The sequence below is a fragment of the Nymphaea colorata genome, chromosome 1 (genome assembly GCF_008831285.2).
Source record: "Nymphaea colorata isolate Beijing-Zhang1983 chromosome 1, ASM883128v2, whole genome shotgun sequence".
Lineage (NCBI taxonomy): Eukaryota > Viridiplantae > Streptophyta > Magnoliopsida > Nymphaeales > Nymphaeaceae > Nymphaea > Nymphaea colorata.
In genome coordinates, this window is record NC_045138.2 from 3,040,737 (window position 1) to 3,050,137 (window position 9,401).

The 9,401-nt window shown below is 38.3% G+C and overlaps 2 protein-coding genes across 2 annotated transcripts; one reads left to right on the top strand and one right to left on the bottom strand.

Annotated features, from left to right (window-relative positions):
• Positions 1 to 1,746: 1,746 nt before the first annotated feature.
• Positions 1,747 to 5,916, top strand: LOC116246249 (uncharacterized). The gene is made up of 4 exons (XM_031618014.2): positions 1,747 to 1,884; positions 2,093 to 2,146; positions 3,146 to 3,197; positions 5,501 to 5,916. Exons 1-4 carry the CDS (start codon positions 1,811 to 1,813, stop codon positions 5,720 to 5,722), a joined length of 402 nt encoding a protein of 133 aa, XP_031473874.1. The 5' UTR covers positions 1,747 to 1,810; the 3' UTR covers positions 5,723 to 5,916.
• Positions 5,880 to 8,006, bottom strand: LOC116246248 (uncharacterized). Its single transcript, XM_031618013.2, has 2 exons — positions 7,517 to 8,006; positions 5,880 to 6,843 (listed from the first exon to the last, which is right to left on the bottom strand). The coding sequence occupies exons 1-2, from the start codon at positions 7,568 to 7,570 to the stop codon at positions 6,136 to 6,138; spliced, it is 762 nt and encodes a 253-aa protein (XP_031473873.1). The 5' UTR covers positions 7,571 to 8,006; the 3' UTR covers positions 5,880 to 6,135.
• Positions 8,007 to 9,401: the final 1,395 nt, after the last annotated feature.

A 9,401-nucleotide genomic window follows, 5' to 3' on the forward strand; every position in this document is an offset into this window, starting at 1 on the left:
GAGATTCTTAGATAGCTAAATATTTAGAAGATGTGGCTAAACTCACTATAAACCATCATTAAACACCATAAACTGTTGTTATACCATAAATCGTGCTAGTGCTTCCGTTGATTGTGTTTTAACAATGATTTTTAAGTGTTTTTGTCGTCGAGCACCCGGCTGCTTTATAAGAATCGTTCTTAACGTTAGGTTTTAACTTCAACTAAATTTATAATGGCAGCTCATATATACCAGAGAAATCATCAACTTAATATGTGTGTTTCTTAGACACCAAGATCATACATAAGGTTAGATTATACAAACTTTATTGTAATAATCTATTCTTAAAGAGCTTGGTTTTTGTTGGGCTGAAATATAATATTATATACCGATGTTGTAAAAAAAGTATATTATAGTCGTACTAGTCTGGCTTTAAGATACGTTGTATCGTAAAATAACGTAACTGTATCGTATTTAAAAAAAAATAAAAAGAAATATAAAAAAATAAAAAATTCTAAAAAAATCAGTAAAAATTAGTGCATCATAACTATATCCTAACGTTTCGTATTGTAATTGTATCATATGATACGGTGCTTGTATCGTAAATGTACGATACTGGTGGTGTATCGTATCATATTTTTGAAATACAACGATACGTACCGTACGATACATACAACACTGTTTTATACAATGAATGTAAAAACTAAACTAGGAAAAGGGTACAAGTGAATTATACAAATGCGAAAATCAATCAAATTGTAAAGACAAGACATACTTCTTTTGAGTAATGTCTCACCTGTGTATAATAAACTTTGAGTTCTAGAAATAATTGAATAATTGGTCTCACTTTTTTTTCACAATCTGGCTCGCTCAAAGAAGATGGATTGTGCGCAGAAGGAGGGCTTCGCCACCGGAATAGGAAGTTGAAGAATTCCGGCATTCAAGTTCAAAAGTTCAAAGAAGCCAAGAGTTCAACTGTTCAAAGGACGGAGATTGACGGCCTCTAGAAATTGATGAATGACTATTAGTCAATTGTTGCTGTGATAGTCGGCGAACATTCCACTGAAATCCGGCCGGCGGACCTTCCTATCACATTCTGCCGGAATCCGGCAGGCATCGACTCGTTCGACTTGAATTAATAGCAAACCGATTCGATTTTTGTCTGATTCAATGCGTACAAATAACACAAAAAGTGCATAAATTTTGTCCTGCCTCACCTCAATTTTTTTAAAATTATATATAAATTTTAAAAAATTTTGTTTGTTTTGTATAAAAATTTTGAAAAATGAGGCGCTAATCAAAATTTAGAAATTTCATGAAAAATTTATGTATATGCCCCATGTACACGAATCCATCAATGTAGTGCCAAATTGATTATCAATTAAGTGTAGTTGCTGTATTTAAGAAAATCGAAGCCAAGGGTAGAACTACAAATTTTTTAGTTTTTGAAATTTTTAAAAATTTAACATGTAAATTAAAAAAATATTTTTGAATCGGGCCACAGCCCTGCCAACCCCCTTTGACAAAATTGAAGTTAGCCAATTAAGAGTGCCATGTGTCAGTTTTCTAACCATTTTTAACGTTATGCGAATTGATTTTTATATTCTTTTCGTTGAGTTTTTTTAAATTAATCTTTTAAATATTTTGGACCGGTTCGCAACCAACTCATCTGAATGTCTGAATAAATCGGCAACCTGCCGATTCGGTTCAGGAATCGATATTAATCAAGTATCGGGTCTGCATCAGAGAAACCTGAAAGGTTGAGGGTTTAGCGCCACCGTATCGGGGGCGAGCACGCGAGAGAGAGAGAGAGAGAGAGAGAGAGTGGAGGATGGCTTCTCTCGCGACCGGAAGCTCATCGAAGAATCAGAAGCGTCTGGTCTTCGACAGGCGCTATGGCTGGATGTACTCTCTCTCTCTCTCTTTTCCCAGTCCTTGATTCCTCCAGTTTTAGGGTTCCTTCTTCTTCGTCTTCTCCCATTCTAATGAAAATTAAGGAAAACGAACAACAAAATAAAAACTAAAATCCAAAAGCGTCGTTCCTTTTCTCTTTTTTTAACTTCGCTTTCCGTTTTCTGTAATTGATTTTTCATGCTCTTCCTTCTTTTCTCAGCTATGATCAGTGGAAGGATCCCTCAGAAGAAGCCTTATCTGCTGGCCGCGGAATGTAACTCTCTCTCCGTCTCTCCGTCTCTCCTCAAAACGATATCTTGACATCTCGTTGCATTTCTAAGATAAGCCATGCAAGTTTCTTTTTGCCACGTTCGTCGAGCTGCGAGGTTCTGTCGTTAAAAACTGGATCCAGGCATCACCATTCATTCGCCATGACCGAACCCTGATGTAATTGGATCTTCAATCGGGTCGGATGGGATTGTTAATGCTAAACCCGGACTTTACTTGCTTGATATCCGATCTCCTTGCATGCGTTTTGATTAGGATTTCAGTCAGATTTCTGATTTCAAATCCAGGCCTAATTGTTAAGATCTGATCCGCTGTTGGCTTAATGGAACATTAGTTGAACACATACTACACTTGATGTGTTGGCTTAATGGAACATTAGTTTAACGGATGCTACACTTGATCTTAGTCCAAAGGCCGAGAAAGGTATCCTACTGTGGAAGAACTTGAAAGTGAACCATTCATGTCGTGGTATGTTCTTTGATGTTGTTCTTGTTCTAGAAACTATTCAAATTTCAGAGTAACATGTATGGACAAAATGGGGATCTTAATTTATATCGCAACCCATGTCATGATTCGCTTCTTGATTTCTTTTTTTCGAGCATACAATGCATATGTGAGATCAGGATTTTACTTGGTATTGGTACTTTCATGCACAATATCAGGATTTTACTTGTCCAATGTACACAAAATCATGATTTTACTTGGTCTAGCTCTTCAAGGTAAGATGCATAATTGCATACGCAAGATCAGGATCTTACCATGTCTGTTATTTGCTTTAAGAAGAGAGACCAAGGGCCATGATCCAAGCTTGGACAGGGTGAGAAACCCAGAATGGCAGAAGAATATGTCTACATGTGCTTGTCTAGAAGATGCATCTTTTGGATTCAATTTCTTAAATCTAACAGACTGGAAGAAATGAGAAGACCAAGATACTTGCTGTAGAATGCTCTTCAGTTCCTTGTTAACCACGCTTGTCCTCTTGTAGGTTCTGTATTTTGCCACTTGCCAGAGCTTTATTGGCTATTATGCTGCAAGCGGTAATTTAAATGCTTAATTACATCAATTTCAGTTGCATGTATTATTTATGGTTTGAATGTTTCTTCCTTTATGTTCAGTTAAAGATGTTGACAGACTAGGTTTTGATAATTAAGATGTTGATAGACTGCTAATTGTTGTGGTCTTAGAAAGATCTTTTGTTTTTGACATGCTGAAGATAGTTGTTCTGGCCAAATGCATTGCTACATGCCTAAAAGAAGCAACTGGATGTTGCTTGTTGGCTGTCAAAGACATAATTACCTAAATTTGTTAAGATTTATAGAGTACTTTTGGATTCTGTTTACAATTTGCCTTCTTTAGGAAGAAGCTACATCTGCTTATATTGTTGCTGTTCTCCTCCTGCTGGTATTTGTTTCTGATGGTGACTAATCATGCTTTAGGCAAACTAGCAACATTATTCTCCACTACCACAAGCATAAACTTATCGGTACATGATATGGGTATATTTCCATATGGTGCACGATCTGTAGTTAAGCACATAGAAGTAGTAGCCTCTGTTTGTATGTGTATGTGTGGGTGTGCGCGACAATCTAAAAAAGTAGAACACGTGTCACCTGAGAAGTGTTGAGCGGATGCTAAACCTAATAATCGTTAAACATACATGGTAATTGCATGTTGAAAGCCATGTAAAGAAAATATTCTGGAAGGTAAGAAATGATAGTATCTGACTAACACCACCTAAGTGCGAACCCTTGGATGATTGAGGACACACCTGGACTTTGCTATGCCTAAGTTTCTTGGTATGTCCAGCAATCGTAGTCATGCCAATGCAAGATTGTGCTACACATAAGGTATCTGAGTGTTGCACTAATAATCAAATCAGCAGTACTTGGTGTTCACAGGATGTAGCTGCTACACTCATTGTCTAGGAAGGTGTTCTTTGTTCTGAAATATGATATCAATCTTGGCCTGGATATGGCCAAGTTGGCTTTTGCACGTACTTTAGGTGTCCATTTTTTTTCTCAAGCATGAGCATTACTCCTTGGGCATGACAAATGTATCCTACACCTAACAATCCTGACGTATTAGCCAAGGTGATCATGACAGCGAAATGCTGTTTCATGATTAAATTTTTCATTTGATTTCACTCGGTGCGATGGAATTCTTTTCACACTTATGAGCTTGTTATGTTATTGTAACCAAAACATATTTGCTACTGAAGATAATATATTACATGTAAGAGTAATTTACAGAAAATTGAAAATTACGAAACAAAAAATAATTTATGCTCAGTAGTTCTATACCTTGGTTAGAGCTAAATCTTCTCTCTCTCTCTCTCTCTCTCTCTCTCTCTGTGTGTGTGTGTGTGTGTGTGTGTGTGTGTAAATTTGTTTATTCATTTACTGTAGAAATGGAGAGATTGCACCAGATGCACCTATGTGCACCTAGTTAGAGGCTATAAAGTAGTACGAAATTTGAGTTCTCGTGTCATATGAATTGTAGTTCGCAAGTGCATGACAAGACTCTTGTTAGTGATCCGGCTATTCGACCAACTAGTCAGCCAGTCAGTCTAGTCAGAAGCAAATCAACTAGCCTCGAGGTTAAACTTTGCCTAGACCTAAATCTTAAACTGGTGTCCAATCTGAGGTCTGATCCTGAGTGAGGGCATGTTTGATGACGATGTGGAATTGTTTGTGGTACCTTTCGCCACAAATGAGTTCACTGCAAGAGAAAATTTGGACCCATGTCTGTTCACCTTTCACCTGTTTGATAAGGGAGGGGAGGGGGGGCGTGGGTGGTAATATTTCCCTCCCTCTACCAGAGGGAGAATGCCTCCACCTACTGACTCCGCCTGAGGTAATTGACAAATCAACTTACTGGCAGGTGGCATCCGAAAGTTCATGCAGTTGGTAGAGGTTTTCTGGAAAAATCTTTGATACATGAATTTTAGGTTTCAGAATTTCATCAGGAGCCCCACTCACTGGGTAAAGCACTGATTATGTGAGGTTCCGAGGTCTTTTAGGTGCTTAAAAGGTAGGTTTATCAAAACTTCTTGAATCAAAACACGGCTAACATTCCTGTGATGAAGAATGCATCTGATTGGCACAAATTAAACCTGTGATTGCAAGTTGGGTAGTTTTGCAGCATCAATGCTCAGAGCCACATTATTATTTATTAATAAAAAACATGAGAACTTAATACTGTTTCCTCCTTTATTATGATGTTTACTTTATTCTCACTAACTACTGTTGTCTTCTGCATTTCCTAGGAAGAAATATTCATTTTTCCATAACAAAAGCATGGAAGGCTGATACTGTTACATTTTCTCTGCTCTGTTTGTCAGGTTGATATTGCATCCGACTGTGTGATCAAATTCGTTGACAGACCCAAACAGAGGCTCTCAGTGCAAGCTTTTACAACAGATCTTTATAGTCAATTTCAGAAATTCAGGGCTTCCATTCCAAAAACAAGGCTCAATGTGACCTTGAAAAGCGATTCATCCATACTTTCATGCGGCTGCTTTGAATTAGTTCAGCAAGAAGGTGATGATTCAGAAAACATGTAAGAATGCTAGATGGCACCAACATCACCAGTCGTCAGTGTTTCATTGATGTAAAGTTATTAACTACTTACCAAACTTTGATTATTCTTAGACTCAGGTATAAGGCGTCTTTGTGGTTTTGATGTATTTGGTGTTCTATTCAATGTGCCAAAGATGATCATGATTCTAGCTAATACACTTCTTAAATAAACTGCAAATATTTACAACCTGAGCGATCTGAACTAGTTTACATACATTGGCAGTTTCACAGTGAACTCGGATTGTCGTATACAAAATTTGTTGTGCATGAATCAAGCTGGACAAGCGATATCCAACTTTTGTCTTTTCTGCAGTATATACTGGTCCATATGCAACAGATGTGCCCAATCAGGACATTATCTGATTCAACAATTGCATTGGCCAGACTTTATTGGAACCTAAGCAGACTCTTGAGGACCATATTTACGATTTGTTCCAAACTTCCTCCTGACTCTGAAGAAGTGCTCCTCTCCCGTCTTTTTGTCAACAGCCACAAGCCATTTGCTTTTTGAGGTCTCCACATATCCCATGGAAAAGTAATCCATGGAACCCTTTGGAAATCTGTCTCTTTGATCACTTCGGCCAATTTTGGTCACCTCCATCCCCTTACCGATGGGAAGAGTCACCGTCCTCATCCCTGTTTTCTTCTGCATAGTCTTGCTGTATACCCAACCACTTCTGCTTTTCATTTCAAACAGGTTGTTTATTACCACAAATGATCTTGAAGCGTTCATGTCAACTACTTTTAACAACCCCTGAACATTCTCTATCTTGCCATCCAGAAGCAAGAAATCAACATTCTTATAACGTTTCAGAAGTTCCGGTGAGTCACCTATCTTGAACTCTACAAAAACTTCAAGATCAGGGTAGCAGTTTAGAGCCTGTCTTGACTCTTCAAGGCTTCTTGATTCTAAAAGAATGCAGATTAGGCGGCCACCCGTTCTTCTTGCAGCTGCAGCAAGAGCGATTGTGAATGGTGATATTCTAGGCGAAACTTCAACAATGGTCTGCGCTTTGATCCCTGCTGCCATGGCAGACACGAATTCTGTGCTTTCTGCTTCTGCTGTCCTCAGATAGCCGCCCGTTTCTTCCTCGCCCTTTTTATACTGAAATCGAATCACAGGAACAAAAATTATAACCTTTTCTTTCTGCAATTTGGTTTCCAACTCAAGAACACAGGACGGGAAACATATTATTGAATGGTAGAAGATTTGGTGTTCAAAAGCCCAGTAAAAACATCAAGACATGCAAAATTCATTTTTTCCCTTTTTCCATCTCTTCGTTTCTTCTCCACAAAATGGACGTACGCGAATAAAACTCATTTCTTACCATCTTTTCTCAAAGAATTGTTTGTATAATTTCTTACACCAGCTATCACGTTATTGTCTCTTGAATAATTAGAAAAGGTTCCTTTTTGTTTCATTTTTCAAGGATGATCACGTAGAAATAACACTCACAATTATCAAAACACAGGAAAACCAATGATACCAGTAACTGGAAAATAATGATAACGCAATCAATAATCTTCACCATGAGAGAGAGAGTGAGAAAGAGAACAACACCAATCTTGAGAGAGAATACAAGGAAGAGAGAACAACATCCATCTTGAGAGAGAGTGAGAAAGAGAACAACACCAATCTTGAGAGAGAATACAAGGAAGAGAGAACAACATCCATCTTGAGAGAGAGAGAGAAAGAGAACAACACCAATCTTGAGAGAGAATACAAGGAAGAGAGAACAACATCCATCTTGAGAGAGAGAGAGAGAGAGAGCAAATACCAATTTCACAGTGTCTAAGAACGCGTTAGCTGCTGTCTCCGGTGACCAACCCATCTGAACATAAGGCGATGCAGGGAAAGAGAGCGAGCGAGAGAGAGAGAGAGAGCAGAGCAGAGGGAGAGAGAGAGCGAGAGATCAGGTAGAAGAAATCAAACGAAGCTATATAAGAAGAAGAGCGAAAAGCCAAAAATGGAGATGGGACGCGTCTCTTCCTCGGCAAACCGTAACTAATTGTCGAGGGACGTGCTTTTTCTCCCTCTGTCTCCTTTTCTGATATAAGAGAGAGAGAGAGAGAGAGAGGTTTCTCAACCCTTTGACTCAGCCTTTCACGGGATGGAAATGAACCCCTTCTCTCTTTTCTTCTCATCTCCCTCTCTCCCTTGCCTTTTTCCTCAACAAATTTTCACCAACTCAGTGATAATCTGAATGGAACTGACCCAAATACGCAGTTCGGTTATAAGTGAAAAAAAATCTTCAAAGCGATTCATCTCCAGTTCCTTCGGGAATGATAAGACGTTGGCAGTTCGATCCACATCATGCTGACCGGGCTCCCCTCCTCTTAATTCTTTTTTATAATCACACTGTCCATTGCCAGGACATAGTCTTCATCTCAACCCGATCCGCCTCTCTTCTGATTACAGTCGATCAGATCCATGCTTACACATTTCTCTTCTAAAACAAGAACTTATCAATCCAGGTGATAATTCAACTACAACCTCTCACCGTTCTAGTAAATCATTGTGGCTTATTAATAGAAGAGGATCATTCTAATTTATGATCAATCCCGTCGCATCCCCGGATCCTTCAAACACGAGATCCGTGATCCCTCCTCTTTGTTGCAATCCTAGAAACCCCTTTGAAATGCAGGTATTTCACACCAGGGACAACATATCCTCGGATTAGACATCCCGGGATTTCAGGTAATGAAGAAATCAAGCACATAATACTTAGTTTAAGTTGGCGATTTTTTTTTTTTTTCTAATTGGGGAGCCTGGGTTTTACTTATTGCTTTTGAAAAAAAGCTACCTTTTTGTCACTTTCCTAATAAGGGTTACACTTTTGTTAAAAACTGTCAAACACGAGCCTCAAGTAAACCTGAGACAAATAAAATCGTATGCACAAAAAAAAAGATAGGCACCAAAAAGATACACAAAGAAAAATTCACTTCAGTCCCTTGTCTGGCAGTTTTTCATGAAAAATATGGCCCTTGACAGGCACCAAAATGAAAATACAAAAGATCTTTGTCGTTTTTAGAGAATTAGATAGGCAGCAAAATAAAAAAACTCCCCTCTAGGTTATGCCAATCAAAGATTTCAATCAAGAAATGCTCTCGAGAAAACACCTTGAAGTTTGGTTTTGCCAAGGACAAGGATCTACATGCTTAATAGACTGAGCCCAATGATATGGAACCAATGTCTCATTAACGGTTTAATAGAGATGGGATATTCCTTTAACCCTTGGAATATCTTGGTGCAGCTTGTGACCACAGTTTTCTGTCTTTGAAAAGGAGAAATAGACTTTTTTTTTGTGGGACATGATTCAAGAAGTTGTTGTACACAATAAAAGTAGGGCTTCCTTTATGTTCAAGTTTTTCAAGTAAAAGTTGAGTGCCATCCATTGGTTTAAAACTGGTTTTGTCATTTATTTATTCAATCTACATTATCTCTTCAATTAAATAAGAAGTTGAAGCAGCTTTCACTCCTTCTCTCAACTTGCAGAAGGAAAAAAATGTGAAAGTCCATTTCTCTGTCTACTGATGTGAGGATTCTGTTCACTTGTCAAACTCTTCATTAGCAGACAATCCATGCCTTTCCCAGTCACCAATCTTATCAGAGGTTGTCTATCCATCCGAAGAAGAAGAAGAAAAGAACAATATCAAAGTCAA